The 16,164-nt window shown below is 37.2% G+C and overlaps 2 protein-coding genes and 1 long non-coding RNA gene across 4 annotated transcripts; all 3 read left to right on the top strand.

Annotated features, from left to right (window-relative positions):
* The first annotated feature begins 1,844 nt into the window (after nucleotides 1–1,844).
* LOC130472316 (uncharacterized) lies at nucleotides 1,845–3,721 on the top strand. The gene is made up of 3 exons (XR_008932427.1): nucleotides 1,845–1,949; nucleotides 2,344–2,413; nucleotides 3,449–3,721. It is a non-coding gene; the product is annotated as an uncharacterized lncRNA (long non-coding RNA).
* An 831-nt stretch (nucleotides 3,722–4,552) lies between these two features.
* Nucleotides 4,553–15,762, top strand: LOC110799971 (uncharacterized). 2 transcript variants are annotated; one of them, XM_056827213.1, is made up of 9 exons: nucleotides 4,553–5,055; nucleotides 7,485–7,643; nucleotides 7,728–7,931; nucleotides 8,137–8,352; nucleotides 8,565–8,768; nucleotides 8,856–8,996; nucleotides 9,084–9,152; nucleotides 14,820–14,896; nucleotides 15,167–15,762. In XM_056827213.1, the coding sequence occupies exons 2-6, from the start codon at nucleotides 7,493–7,495 to the stop codon at nucleotides 8,870–8,872; spliced, it is 792 nt and encodes a 263-aa protein (XP_056683191.1). In that variant the 5' UTR covers nucleotides 4,553–5,055; nucleotides 7,485–7,492; the 3' UTR covers nucleotides 8,873–8,996; nucleotides 9,084–9,152; nucleotides 14,820–14,896; nucleotides 15,167–15,762. The 2 variants fall into 2 exon arrangements, with proteins under 2 accessions (XP_056683191.1, XP_056683190.1); XM_056827212.1 differs by lacking the exons at nucleotides 14,820–14,896; nucleotides 15,167–15,762 and adding an exon at nucleotides 9,241–11,623.
* LOC110799968 (ATP-dependent DNA helicase RRM3-like) lies at nucleotides 11,658–14,813 on the top strand. The gene has a single exon (XM_022005252.2). It carries the CDS (start codon nucleotides 11,801–11,803, stop codon nucleotides 14,390–14,392), a length of 2,592 nt encoding a protein of 863 aa, XP_021860944.2. The 5' UTR covers nucleotides 11,658–11,800; the 3' UTR covers nucleotides 14,393–14,813.
* Nucleotides 15,763–16,164: the final 402 nt, after the last annotated feature.

Raw genomic sequence — 16,164 nt, 5'->3', positions numbered from 1 at the left:
GGATCGTTCTCCATCTACATCGCAATGCTTCAATTGTAATGAAATTGGTCATTACAAGCGAGATTGCCCCAAACTAAAGGAAGAGAAGAAGGACGGAAACGTTGCTTCTCCTTCAGGTATGTATGTTATACATTGTAATCTGGCTAATTCTACTTCTTGGGTATTAGATACTGGTTGTGGCTCACACTTATGTTCCAATTCGCAGGGACTAAGGAGAAGTAGAAAGCTTGATAAAGGCGAGATGGATCTACGCGTGGGAAATGGAGCACGGATTGCTGCATTAGCCGTAGGATCTTATTTTATTTCTTTGCCTAGTGGTTTTGTTCTGGAACTAGAAAACTGTTACTATGTTCCTAGTATCACCAGAAACATCATTTCCGTTTCAAGTTTGGATTCTAAAGGTTTTAGTTTTCAATTTAAAGACAATAGTTGTTCTTTTTATTTGAATGGAATGTTTTATGGTTCAGCACAACAAGAAAACAGTCTTTATGTGCTAGATACGAGCAAACACATTTATAACATAAATACCAAAAAGGCTAAAACTGGTGATTCGGATCTCACATTTCTGTGGCATTGTCGATTAGGCCATATAAACACAAAGCGCATGGAATTACTTCAACGGAAAGGAATTCTAGAATCATTCGACTTAGAGAAGATTGATCAATGCGAATCTTGTTTACTTGGCAAAATGACAAAGCAACCTTTCTCAAAGGTGGGAGAAAGAGCAAGCGAACTACTAGGGCTAATACATACGGACGTATGTGGGCCTATGAGTACGAAAGCTAGAGGTGAGTTCAGCTATTTCATAACGTTTACGGACGACTTCAGTAGATATGGCTATATTTACTTAATGAAGCACAAGTCTGAATCGTTTGAGAAATTCCGAGAATTTCAAAATGAAGTAGAGAATCAACATGGCAAGAAAATCAAAGCTCTAAGATCGGATCGAGGAGGTGAATATCTTAGCCACGAGTTTGATGACCATCTAAAAGAATGCGGTATTCTTTCTGAATCGACTGCTCTGGGGACACCTCAATGGAATGGAGTGTCGGAATGGAGAAACAGGACCTTACTCGATATGTTCAGGTCAATGATGGGTCAGGCCGAACTTCCTTTACAGTTCTGGGGACATGCGTTGCAAACTGCAGCACTCACACTGAATCGTGCTCCGTCAAAAGCTGTTGAAAAGACTCCATACGAATTATGGACTGGGAAACTTCCAAAGTACGTTGTCTTTTCTGGAGATTTGGGGTTGCGAAGCATATGTCAAGCGATTAATTTCGGACAAGCTACAACCTAAATCTGACAAATGTTTCTTCGTTGGGTATCCAAAAGAAACAAAGGGGTATTATTTCTACAACAAGTCAGGCGACAAGGTTTTCGTTGCTCATGACGGTGTCTTTTTGGAAAGAAATCATATTTCCAAATTGACAAGTGGGAGAATAATAGACCTCGAATAGATTCGAGACGAACAACGAACTCAGAACTCTTTAGAAGCAGTTCAGGTTGATGAACCTCCAAGGTCTTTAGAAGAGCCAGTGGGAGTAGTTCCTCAAAACGTTGTTGCCCCTCGTAAGTCAAGTAGAACTATTTTTCAGCCGGACAGATGGACAAGCGTCCTCTTGACTGAAAACTTAGACGTTCTGTAATACCCCAAATTTATCGGGTGTTTTTGATAAAATAGTTTTTAGTAATTTAAATTTATTTTATGAAATTATTTAAATGAAATTTCTGATTTTGAAGAAAAGAAATATAAAAATCTGATTTTCGGGTTTTAGTAATTTATTTTTATGAAATTTAATTATTTTAATTAACCCTAAAAAGCCTAACCTATAAATTTCCTCCAAACCCAAAAATGCCATGACAAAAACACTACTACTACAGAAGCCCTAGCCTCCCTCGTTTGTCTTTCGCTGTCTATCACCGTTTCATCATCTACAGCACGGTTGGTAAGATCAACAATTTGTTTTTCTCAATCTCTTTATTATATAGATTGTTGTTCAACTACGATTTAAAATGTTTCTCCTATTTCCTTGATATCATCAGATTGTACAAAAGAAAATGAATACAACCTATATTCGAAAGAAACTCCAACCATGAACAAAACCCGATTTTGCCGTCTATAATCATTTCACATAATCACGGTTCTCAATCTTTTTTACAAATTTAAAGAATATATTAGTGGGTACTTGCATTTTTTATTTTGTTTTATTTCACTTCCTTTTCGGTTTTGCGGTAATGGAAAATGGGTGTTATAACATAATGCCTTTGCAAACAGTGATAGTCTAACTTTTCATATTAAATTGTAGACTAACCTAGGTTTTATTCTTTTGTATTTCATAGTAATCAGAAGCTTCTTAGCTAGGTGAATCGCACAAAAGTTATTAATTTCGGGTATTACGCGCATAACAAGGTAATTTCCAATGTCCATCGTCTTTAGATCCCGTTAAGTAAAATATTTTGGATATATATATATGTGTTATTATGTGATAGTGAGATTAAGGGTTGTGTATGTGAACTATGTGATTTGAGTTTATGGGCATGTATGAAGTTCGTAATATTGTATAAATATTATTTGCACTACTACCGTTATTTTACGAAACAACAACTTTTGTTTATATTTGTTGAGATTATACGAAGTGGAGTATAGTATCAGATAACGGGAAACTAGTATGGGACTATTGTTAATATTGTTGAATGACTACGTGGGTTGCGGTGGGCACATTACATTGAACTATTAAGCTATGAATTGCAATATTGGAGTAAAGTGATATAATTGTGATGATAGTGAATTAAGGTTGCGTATTGGATATTGCCAATATGGGGATGTAAATTGGTTGAGCATACTGAGCTATTTGATATGATAAGCACTAGCTAAAATATACAATCTCTTACGTGGTAATGATGGGCAAATTGTGTTGGTTGTTTATATGCTTGAACCTTATTAAATTACTAATAACGTAAAGTGTAATCTCAGAGGGAAAAGCCCGTAAGGGTTAGGAACAGGTTGCCCTTCTAGATGTTGTTCTATCGGTGCACTTTAGTGGAGACCCGGTAGGCTTCTAGTAGGTTTATATTATTCTGGAAATAACATTCTGCTTAGTCTTCCTCCTAATTCTATTGGTGCGCGGCCGCGGAGACTGATAGTCAATTAGTGAGGGGTGTGCACACTAGGGACATTCTGTAGTCATTTTACTTTGGTCATTTTCAAGGGTTATGCGCGACCCTTAGCGTTCTTTTTCCCTCACTTAATTTAATATTGGTCCTTATGTGATAATTGTAATAATGGAGTTATTAAATTGATACTTGTTGTCTAATTACTTATTTTATGTACTCAAAACGTTTTCAAACTAAAATTATTTATTTTACGGGATGGAGTTGGAATTACTCAGTTTATCTGATTTTTGGGAGTTCGTCTCTGTTGTCTCTTTTCTATTTATTTTTGCAGGTTGGTAAAGGTATTGGGCTACGAGTGAGGAGACGCTTAGAATAACCACCTAGTCAAGAGACAATTTCTATTTTAGTTTTAAGTTGGATTTTGTTATTTATTTTATGGGAATTGGTTGTATTATTTTATGGGCCACCTTTTAGACCACTTAGTTAATTTTGACTTTAACGGTTTTAAATTATTCTGTTGCTTTGCATTTATTTTCTAAGGAGAATAAATGTAGCAGTGACACTCCCAAGGTTTGGACGATGGTTTTACGAAATAAAAACGGGGTTTTGATTATATAAAAGGTCCAAATTTTGAGAGTGTTACAAATTGGTATAAGCTTGGTTCTTCATTAGAATGTTGACGTGTGTGAAGTATTAGTGGTTTATATGATATATATGCCACATGTGATAGTATGTCTTGATAGTAAGGGCATGGCAAGAGTAGCACCTTTAAGATTAGAGTTTCGGGGACGAAACTCCTTTTAAGAGGAGTAGAGTGTGATACTAATTTATTCATTCTTTTGTACAAAGTAGTCGTATGTAGCTAACCTTAAAGTCTTAGGACGAATTTCTAGTTAGGGGACCGACCTTATTTTAAGGAGTAGTAGGTGTAATATCTCAAGTTTAGTTGTTTCTAGTATCCATCAAGAGAGCTAACATTAAAGTTCGAGGGTGAACTTTGTTTTTAGAGGGGGTGAATGTAATTCCCCGAATTTTTATTATAAGTGGGTGTTATGTGAGAGCTAACTGTAAAGTTTGAGGACAAACTTTGTTTTTAGGGGGAGTAGATGTAATACCCCAAATTTATCGGGTGTTTTTGATAAAATATTTTTTAGTAATTTAAATTTATTTTATGAAATTATTTAAATGAAATTTCTGATTTTGAAGAAAAGAAATATAAAAATCTGATTTTCGGGTTTTAGTAATTTATTTTTATGAAATTTAATTATTTTAATCAATACCTAGTATTTAAAAAGCCCAACCACTTACATTTAAAAGCCACGTGGTTATCTTCCCAAAAACACCAAAACCACCACGTGGCTCCCCCTTTAAATCCAAAGAAGGAAAATCCAAAGAAGGAAAAACCCACGTGGCTCCCCCTACAAATTAATTTCCCAGTATTGTAGGATTTGGAAAAAGGAAAAGCACCCAAAAGCCCAACTTCAAGATGTGTTCATCCTCTCCGACCTTCATTACTGAAATCTCCTCTTCATCCTCCTCACCATTATTGATCATAAATTTCAAGAACATCGAGGACTACCTTGCAACTTACGAGCATTCAATACCTATCGTCTTCAATTCCAACTTCAATTCCAACTTCAATGCCAACTTCAATTCTAAATTCAATTCGATCCCGTCATCGCCAATTACTCGCAAAAGATTCAATTCGACCTCGAACCAGAATCTAACTACTAAATCACCTTCAATTCGTTCCCACCATCGTCTCCCTAAGTTTTATTACAAATTAATTTCCCCAAATCATTTACTATTTCTTAAATCATGTCGGTTATGGGTTGTTCTTTGACATTCCAACCACTACCATCCCTTAATCCAATCCTAACTCTATTTAACAATGTTAGGTTTTCCATGAGTAATGATACGACCAAGAGCTACATACAGGTATGTTTTCAGTTTTTTTAGTGCCGGTTTATAATTGATTTTTTTAATTAATTTGATTTGATTCCCAATTTTGAATTTCTGTACTTTTGTTAGTGATTATAGATTTCCACTTTCCAGGTTTCTAATTGATGTGGTTATATGTTGTTGAATTTAGTTCATATGAAAGTGGCTGATTGTTGGAAAGATGAGTGTAGTTGTAATGGTATTGTTTGGAATTATGTTCATACTTTACAGGGGATGCAGCTTTTGATGATGTTTTCTTAACTTGGCTACCCTTTGTTATAATGACACCGTAATTTGAGTGTGTTCTCAAGGGTTTATTTTGCAATCTCTTCCATTATTGGTTGTCGTTTTTATGGGCAATTTATTTTGTTGTTTTCTGAATCTGGGATGAACTGATGATGTTGTGCTTGGGTTAAAACTGTTAACCCAGTTTTTTTGGAGCCAAATGTCAAATGGCATCTCAGAACTAGACATTCTAAATGTAGTAGCCAATAACTCTCTTAACTTTTAATAAATTCCATGATGTTGGACATTATGTGTTCCATCCCTTATTAGGTTCGTTGTGTGAATGTCTGTATGAGATTTGAAGTGGGAAATAGGGTAGGTTTTTTGTTCAGCTTCCTGTATTGGAGGCCATTGTTTGTAGTAAAGGGTATTTCTTTGAGTTTATATATTAGAAGCCAGTGAAGAACCCTCTCAAATCTATGTTTATAATTTATATTGAATGGCCTAGATTATGTTTATTAGTCATAGGAGCTTCGCCAAACACCCTTTTAAATTAATATGCATCACACTTTTCCCACTGAGCCATTTACATGGAATCTAAACCATTGTTTTAAGAAAAAAGAAAGTTTCAGAGTTTATGATTAGGAAAGTCTCACTTCCTTTTTCCTAAAACCCATGTCTGTAAACTTTATATGTATGTTTGTATGAGATTTGAAATGTGAATAAGTCTCACTTCCTATTTCAAAACCATATCAGGTTTTAGGAAAGTCCTAATGCAGTCCTAATAACTCATCATTCTTAGAATCGCTAATGAAGTTCTCAGGTTTCATGAAAGTACAAATGAAGCCAATCTTGACAATGGTTTGTCCAACCTGAAAAGTTCAATCTTGATTAGAAAAAAAGACAACGATCTATGTTCTAGAACTTGAATTCCTACCACTATGTCCATACGTGCAAATTTTCTTTCATAAAAAGCATCCAGGGCATACATCGAGCCATTATAAATTCTGAAAGCATATGTATGAGCCTGAAGATCTTTAAAAGTTGGCAAATGGGTACTTACATTTCAGAATTTTAATTATAACAATTAAAGGGGTAAAGAAGAAAACAATAGTATTCTGTTTCCTCATGATTCCTCTTCTTTTGATGAGTGAGGATCATTTATCTAATCTAATGTTTGTCTTGAAAGTTTCATTATTATTACTGGTGAGAGTTGCTAAATCTCTAGCTTTCACACAAAAAATGTCTTCCCTACTTTGGGGTTGTCTCTCCATGTTAATTATATCCTTCATTCTTGCAGTTCTACTTTGACCTGTTTATCTGACTGGTGGTTGGTCTTTGACCACCCTTTTTATTGTTGTTTCTTCTGTATCCTGTTTGTTATCTATAATCATGCAAAACTCACTTTTTCCAAAATTTATTTTCTAAAAAGAAAATGAAGAATGGCAGGAAACTTTTCAGTATTAGTTTCACAACATTGCTTGGACAAATTGTTGATTGGTATGGTCTTCCTAGACCCCTATATAGACAATACTACATAGGCAAAAGAAACAAGTACAAGGTCATTGTGAAGCTTACAATTAACAAGAAAGAGTTACCAATCAAAGTTTATAGTAAACTACACAAAGACATTGCACAAGCCTCCAAAGATGCCGCAAAACAAGGAGTCAAAATTATACAACAAACACATAATTTTGACGTTGATGATGTGAACTATGAAGTATGCATGCTTCAAAGGAAAAGAAGACGTATAACTGAGATTAAACTAGCCACGGAAGAGATGAGCTTCAATGATCTTAAGCGAAGCTACTTTGAAGTTTGTGATGAGAATAGAATTATCATACAACATCTACAGAATTTAGGGGGTTTATGTAATTAGAGAAATGACTACTATGCCCAACTATATTGATAGCAATATGTTTTTAGATGTAGGCCGGATTTATGCTTGCACTCCCAGTAAATTTTTGAATGTAGGCTACAGTTATGTTTGCAGTTCCAATGAATAGCCGAGGTTACAATCTTCTGTTTCCTCGAATGAATCTTATCTTTGTCTTCCCTTACTTATCATTTATCTATATTGTGATCGCAATAATATATTTCAGCACTTAGCTTTTGATGACCAAATTTTTGGCTTTTTACTCATATTCGAATACTAAGTGTCAATACCCATGCTAAAAGACATTTGTGCTCAATATTTGCAGATTGTAAAATGATTGATGATATAGACAATGCCAAACATGCTCGATTGATAAGAAAACATATACTTGCCCAAAGGAGAAATCGGCGAGGATTAGCCTCTTCTCCGTTCCCGAGAGATGTACAACAAAGGGTCGCAATACAAAACTTGGAATCAACAAATGGTACAGAGTTGTCTTGTATCTCATATTTCGAGTTGGTTGATTTCTTTGTTTATAAAATGTCACCGATCACATTTCAAACCGCAGGTACTCAACAAAGACAAATTTTGGATCTTAACATCCAACAGCAAACACACCAATATGCCAGACTGCATAGCAATGATGGTAAAGACAAAGCTAAACTTGCTCGATTCTTAAGAAAAAATATAATGATCCAAAGGAGAAATGGACGAGCATCAACCTCTAGATCGTCGTCCATAGATGTTAGAAGACTCGTGACTGCTAGCATTGGTAAGGATATACTGAATAACAGAAGATGTGACTTATATCTAGAAAAAACATATATTTGTATTGATATGCAATCAGTAATATACATTACATCCAACTGAAACAACTGAGAATCACCAAATGGGACAAATTAGAAATTGTATCTCATATTTGAAGTTGGTAGGTTTATTTGTTTACAAAATGACCCTGTTCACATTTCGAACCGCAGGTATTCGACAAAGACAAAATTTGGAACTTCATGTCCAGCAACAAACACATCAATCTGGCTTAGTGAAAATTGATGATGGTAAAGACAAAGCTAAAGTTGCTCGATTGTTAAGAAAAGATATACTAACCCAAAGGAGAAATCGACGCGCATCAACCTCTAGACCGTCATCCAGAGATGTTAGAAGACCCTTTAGAAGACATGTGGCTGCTAGCATTGGTAAGGGTAATTGAATAACAAAAGATATGACTTTTATTTGAAAAAAAACATAACAAATAAGTCTGGAATCATATATATTCAGTAATATACATTACATCCAACTCAAATAACCCAGAATCACCAAATGGCACAAAGTCAAACTGTATCTCATAAAATGTAGTTGGTAGATTTGTTTGTGTTAAAAACGACTCTGATCGGATTTTGGACCGTAGGCATTCATCAAAGACAAAGTTTGGAGCTCCATGGTCAACAACAAATACAACAATCTGCCGAACTACAAATGGACAATGGTAAAGACAAAACTAAACTCGCTCGATTGCTAAGAAAACATATACTTACCCAAAGGAGAAATCGACGCGTATCAACCTGTACACCGTTCTCCATAGATGTTGGAAGACCCGTGAGTACTACCATTGGTAAGCGTAAACTGAATACCAAAAGATATGACTTATATTTGAATAAATGTAACAAACAAGTCTTAAATGTTATGTGTTCGGTAATAGACATTGCATCCAGCTGAAACACTATACCACCTGCTCCAAGTCGTGGAAGAAAATGGACCCGTCAAAGTGTGAATGGACTACTGGCCACATCAGCGGAGGCACAACAAAGGACCGCATATCAAAACTCAGAATCACCCAATGGTAAAAATTAGTACTATATCTCATGTTTCAAGTTCGTTGCTTTGTGTCTGCACTTATTTTGACCATGGTCCCATTTTGAACCCCCAGATATGGAGCAAACACAAAGTGCGGCACTTCATGGCCAACAAAAAATACCCCGTACTACGAGACATATAAGTAAGAATATATTCTTTAAAGCATTTAAATAATAATGTTGTTACATAACCAAGTCAGTGAACCTAATGTACCCTTATAATCATACAAGAATATACACCGAACCCTGGAATTTTGGTGGGCCAACTGAAGTGTGTCCAAAATGTGAAGTTATAGTTTGGTATGAGGAACGAGCGAGGAAGGACAGAAATAGTAGTTCACCTGAATACAGTTTTTGCTGTCAAAAGGGCAAGGTCAGGTTACCTCTATTGAAAGACCCACCAGAATTTTTGAAGGATCTCTTGGACAATAATGATAGTAGATCGAAGATTTTCAAGGAAAAAGGAAGGATGTACAACTCCATAAATGCTTTCACTTCAATGGGAGGGAAGGTAGACAGCAGTATCAATCGGGGAAATGCTCCGTATGTGTTTTGATTAAATGGGCAGAACCACCACAAGATTGGGTCATTGCTTCCGCCAGAAGGGCAACAACCAAGGTTCACCCAGCTTTATATTTATGACACACAGAACGAAGTATCTAACCGGATAAACAGTCTCGGAAGTGTGGGAGAGAAACCTGAACTAGACCCTGAAATTGTAGCAGGATTATCAAAGATGTTTGATGAGCATAATGAACTGGCAAAAGTATTCAGAATGGCCAGGGAAAGGTTCCAGGAGTCTGATTTACAACCTGTGAATATTCGCTTGATCGGAACAAGAGCAAAAGATGGAAGACAATACAACCTCCCTACAACTTCAGAGGTTGCGGCTTTGATAGTGGGTATATGTGATACAGAAAAAGGGCCTAGGGATGTCATTATCGAGGACAAACACTTTGGTCTGAAAAGGATATCCGAGCTTCACCCAAGTTTCATGGCAATGCAATATCCACTTCTTTTTCCATATGGAGAAGATGGGTATAGGACAGAAATCCCCCACACTGATGTGGAACAAACGGGGAGAAGGGTAAGAACTACAGTGACTATGAGAGAATACTACGCATTTCGCTTTCAACAGAGAAAGAAGGAGGCAAAAACAAGATTCCAATTGGGGAGACTAAACCAACAACAACAAGTTGATGCCTTCACATGCATCCAAGAAGGTAGATTAGAATGGGTAAGAGGCAACCAAAAAAAGCTTCGCAAAGATGTGCTACGTGAATTGGCGGATGCTGTTTCTCGAGGAGACACAACTCCTGCATCTGTAGGACAACGTGTCATACTAGCTGCATCCTTCATGGGAAGCCCGAGATTCATGATTCAAAACTATCACGACGCCCTAGCTATTTGCAGATGGGCTGGCCCTCCAGATTTGTTCATCACTATGACATGTAATCCGAGATGGCCAGAGGTCAGGGATTTCTTATCCTTGATTCCCGGTCAAAAACCAGAAGACCGACCTGATATTATCGCTCGAGTTTTCAAGATAAAGCTTGATGAACTGATGGTGGACCTCACCAAAAGAAATATTTGCGGCCGCACTAAAGCAGGTAAATATAATCCAATTTTTTACGAAAACATATATGTCCAATCAGAAACTAAACACTTTAAAATGTTCTACATATATGCATGCGCTCCGTTTGTGTTTGGGTTGATGTGGCATATGTTATTATATTATGTCTTATAAGTTAATAATATATTGTGCTTTCCAAAAATCAGTTTTCACTCAAAAATGTTATATATAGCATGCGCTCCATTACTGTTTTGGGTAGATGTCGCATATGTTATTATATTTTGTCTTATAAGTTCATAACATATTGCCCCTTACATAAATCAGTTTACACTACAAAATGTTCTATATATGCATATATAGAAATAAATATATCATATATAGTGCCCTCAATCTTCGCCCTGCCATTAGTATCTTTCGTTTGCGGATTAATTACCCCCCTTCGAAATAAATAACTTCTAAACCCCTGTCTCCTGTACACTTTGCTACCCAAATCATTTATTGGGGTTTAGGGATTTTTATTCTGCTTAAAGGTGCCTTCTGCAAAATGTGAGTTATTGATCGATTCTCGAAATGTCTGATCGTCTACTGCTTAATTCATAAGGTGAGTAGTCAGGTGTACTTTTATTTGCTCGCCTTCCTTATTTATGCATGTTTAAGGAAAGTGTTTGTGTGTATAGTGTACTATTATAGTTGGGTTTGTCACAAGTTTTTGTATCAATGTATCATAATATGCTATGATTGTGTGATGCAAAGTGGGAGTTATTTATTAAATTTTGGTTGCCTATTCACAATATGTATGCACTTCAATTTGCAGTATACAATTCCATTTGTCTTAGTCATTCTTGAAATGCCTAGTCGCTGCAATCTAGGAACATTGTATATGGATGGAAGTTTGGGTCTAATTTAGGAAACAGGTGTAATGAGAACTCATGCGCACCAATACTGTCTTGGGTTGATGTGGCATACGTTATTACCTTATGTCTTATCGGAATAAAAGTTTACAACACAAAAGTACCATTGCTATTCTAACAATCTGTACCATCTTGCAGCAATATACACAATCGAGTTCCAAAAACGAGGCCTCCCCCATGTTCATATGTTGTTGTTTTTGCAAGAACCGGACAAACTACGGACTGCAGCGGACATCGATCGACTAATTTCAGCAGAATTACCAGACCCGGAAGAGGACCCAGTTGCATTCGAGGCGGTAGCCAATACATGACTCATGGGTCGTGTGGTACGTTGAACCCAAAATGTCCATGTATGCATGATGGGCGTTGTACAAAGTACTATCCTAAAGACTTCAACGACGACACAATCATTGGAGAAGACGGTTACCCACAATACAGAAGAAGAAACAATGGTCGGGTAGCACAAAAGAATGGCCACACAATTGATAATACCTCCATTGTGCCATACAATGTGGACTTGCTGGTGAAGTATCAAGCACACATCAACGTCGAAGTATGCAACAAATACACATGTACCAAATACCTGTTCAAGTACATGAACAAGGGTCCAGATATGGCACTAGCAACAGTTCAAGAAGTCACAGATAGTGGAATGCCAGGAGGACAACAAGCCAATCCTGAACCCCCAAGAGACGAGATAAAATCGTACTTGCAATGCAGATATGTATCTGCTGCAGAAGCATGCTGGAGAGTATTTGGCTTCCCAATACAATATAAATACCCCCCAGTTCAACGCTTAAGTTGTCACCTAGAGGAAGAACAAATAGTGATGTTTGAAGATCATGAGCCACTGGATCAAGTGCTTGAAAGAGTAGGACCAGCAAAGACTCCTCTCACCGGATGGATGGAAGCAAATAGGAAGTACCCAGAAGCAAGAAAACTGACATACCACGATTTCCCAACTGAATGGGTATGGCAAAGCAAGGAAAGGAAATGGAAAGGAAGAGATGAAGGCTTCAAAATAGGGAGGATTTACTACGTCCACCCAGCATCAGGGGAGCTTCACTACTTACGTATGCTCCTTAATATAGTGACAGGATCAACAAGCTTTGCAGATATAAGAACAGTAAATGGCGTAGAATTTGCCACATTCAAGGAAGCTTGCAATGCTTTAGGGCTTCTAGAAGGAGATAGTGAATGGCATGAAGCTCTAAAGGCTGCGTCATCTTGGGCTCATGCCCCACAACTTAGAGAGTTGTTCGCCACAATCTTAATCTTCTGTGAAGTAACAAGTCCCAGTGACCTATGGGAGAAAAATTGGGAGCTACTATCAGATGATGTCCAATACCGGCAACGCAAGAGGTTTAATTCTCCAAACATTGTGCTAACAACAAACCAAGTGCAAAACTACGCATTATATGAGATAGAATTGATCCTTAACAGAAATAACAGGAGCCTCACGAACTATGGAAGTATGCCATTCCCGGACATGTCTTTGGTGCAACAAACATCAAACAGATTGATATTGGAAGAGCAAATGTTTGACATCGCAACTCTAGCAGACGAAGCATCTAATCTAGAAGCAGGCCTAAATCCAGAACAAAGCTCTGTGTACCATCAGATACTAGAAGTAATAGAAAATAGAATAGGGGGGGTATTCTTCATTTATGGTAGCGGAGGCACAGGGAAGACATATTTGTGGAGCACCCTAATATCAAGAATTAGATCTCAAGGTCATATTGTAATCGCAGTGGTATCATCTGGAATTGCAGCATTATTACTTCACTGTGGAAGGACGGCACATTCACGCTTCAGCATCCCAATACATTTAAATGAGAACTCATGTTGCAGGATACCGCAAGGCTCAAACTTGGCATTTCTGATCCAAAGAGCAAGGCTTATAATATGGGATGAAGCTCCCATGGTCCACAGGCATGCCTTTGAGGCAGTGGACCGCACTCTACGTGATATTATGCAGACAGTAAACCCAAGCGCTTCAGACAGGCCATTTGGAGGAAAGACGGTTGTATTAGGAGGCGATTTTAGACAAATCTTACCGGCGGTGCCACGAAAAGGAAGAGAAGACATTGTTGATGCATCGGTCAGTAGGTCTCCAACAATATGGCCTCATTGCATCATGTTTAAGCTGACTACAAACATGAGATTGCGGGGAAGCTCAACCACTGTTGGATTAGAACAAATGCAGGCTTTTAGCAAATGGGTCCTAGATGTGGGTGATGGAAAAATACCTACTACTGCCAAAAACGGGGAAGATGAGGGCAGTTGGATTCAAATACCAACTGACCTACTGGTAAAAGACCATGAAGATAACAAGGTAGCCCTTGTGGAAGAAATATATCCAGACCTTCTTCACAACTACAGAGACATCAAATACCTTGCTGAAAGGGCGATTTTAGCACCTAAAAACGAATATGTAGATGAAATAAACAACTACGTTCTCTCGATGATTCCAGGAGTGGAAGGTGTATATAAAAGTGCTGATAGAGTAAGCCCCCTCACAAATAGAAGCTCAGTCGATGAAGATCTATACCCAACAGAGTTCCTCAACACACTGCAATTCCCCGGCATCCCAAATCATGAGATACGACTAAAGGTAGGTTGCCCAATAATCCTACTTAGAAACATCAACCAGGTTGAGGGATTATGCAATGGAACAAGGCTCATCATAACACGGTTGGAAGCAATTGTAATTGAAGCACAAGTGGTAACCGGGAAGAATGTAAGACGCAGAGTGTCCATTCCCTGGGTAGAGATGACACCGTCTAATCACGCACTGCCATTCACTATGAAGCGCAGACAATTCCCCGTCAAGGTATGCTTTGCAATGACAATCAACAAAAGCCAAGGTCAAACGTTCAACCGCGTAGGTGCGTATTAGCCAGAGCCCGTCTTCAGCCATGGACAACTATATGTGGCTGTCTCTAGAGTCACTTCTCGATCTGGTCTCAGAATTTGTATAGGACGCCATGGAAACGACACGGAAAACTCTACAGAAACAAAGAATGTAGTGTACAGAGAGATTTTTGACAATGTATAAAAATAAAAATAAAGAAGAAAGTCCATTCTATCCACAAGTGTAACAAAACCAAACCAAAGGATGGGAACTTGCATAAATATGTAGTACGCCCTATTCTTCTAATACGTGTAATGTTTCTCTCGCATCTTTCAATAAAATGAATAATATGGTTACAATTCCACAGCTTTATTTATTTCATATGTCCTGCAATTCATTTATAATCTGCTTATATGCTTACTTAACATGTCAAGAAAACAACTCCTAAACTAACATCTGATGCATTTTTCAGGAACAACAGGCCTGCAAGTAGAACATAATAGAAACAAAAGTACGCAAATATTCAAGATGTGAATTAGAATTTGGAAAGTGAGTATAAAAATCAGATTACTCATTCACCTATTTCATAGAACAGGTTTATGATGTTATGTGAAGTCTTTGCATATGACTCCAAAAAGAAGGGACCATTATCTTAATTAAGAAGTTGAATGATCTAGAGGCTACATGTGCGGACTGCCTTAGTTAAAGTGCCCAAGTTCTTGTGGTAGCAGCATATACCTATCCATTCTTCAACTCAAAAGCATTTATGTTCATTATTTTACAGCTTTATATCTTATCTGTGAATCGTTGTACTTGCAGGAAGACTCATATGAAGGGAATGCTACGCAAAAAGCCTGAGTAGCGCCCAAGTGTATGGACTCCTTTTTGGCAATGTATTTTTGGAATATAATATAATATTTAAAACAGGATGTGCTGCTGGATGTGTGCTTAGTATGATTGAACAGGCCATGAAACGTCCTAATAGTGAGCCAAAATCCAACAGTGAGGTATTGCAACCAACAAGCATAAAAAACAACGGGAAAGTTTGCTCTGTTTCTAGCTTGGTTCCTAATTCTTTTACCTTTACGTCTGTCCCTCTCCTTATAGAAGGGGAGTATCTTCTACACATCAGAAGGGGGTGAAATTAGGGAGGGCATCGGCATCAGTTCCCTGATAGTCTTTTACATTTTCATTATCAATGTTCCCATATTGCGTAAGCTTCACAATGAATAATGGTTTACTATAAAAATATTTATTAGTTTGTAAAACTCGTGATTTACACTTTAACCACATTTCAAGTGGCCTAATACTCTTTCAGATTTATGTTGAACTAAATAATGGGATTAATATTATTTCTAACACTATACCTAAGACCTTCACCTTTCTGGAAGTTGTGTTGTCATTGACATATGTCTGTATGCACTTTACAGGTTAAGCATAAATAACGCCTGTGCTAGACAGAATAAAGTACGATCTTTGGCATAGAGATGGGGCTGAAGTTCTTCAATAAATGGCAGAACTTGACACTAAGGTCTGTACTCTACTTCAGTTTTGGAATTACTGATGGTTTATGCATTAGCTACACTTGGAATACGATTAAATGTTTCATATATACTAAATGACATACTAAAAACATTAAACAATAAATCACAGCAATTAAAACAACTTAGAAAACTCAAAAAACACACAGTACAGAAAGACAAACAATAAATAACGAAACTGAAACAAAAAAGTTTAAACTACCTCAGAGAAATAAATGGAACATTTACAACATAAGAAGGTTACAGAAAAATTAACCCTCAGCAATTAGAATAAAC

The sequence above is a fragment of the Spinacia oleracea genome, chromosome 4 (assembly GCF_020520425.1).
Source record: "Spinacia oleracea cultivar Varoflay chromosome 4, BTI_SOV_V1, whole genome shotgun sequence".
Lineage (NCBI taxonomy): Eukaryota > Viridiplantae > Streptophyta > Magnoliopsida > Caryophyllales > Amaranthaceae > Spinacia > Spinacia oleracea.
Note: the sequence above shows the minus strand (reverse complement) of the source record. Positions and strands in the feature narration are given on the sequence as shown.

Coding starts and splice junctions, on each gene's coding strand:
- LOC110799971 (XM_056827212.1), top strand. CDS start 9,746: ATGTTTGATGAGCATAATGAACTGGCAAAAGTATTCAGAATGGCCAGG.
- LOC110799968 (XM_022005252.2), top strand. CDS start 11,801: ATGACTCATGGGTCGTGTGGTACGTTGAACCCAAAATGTCCATGTATG.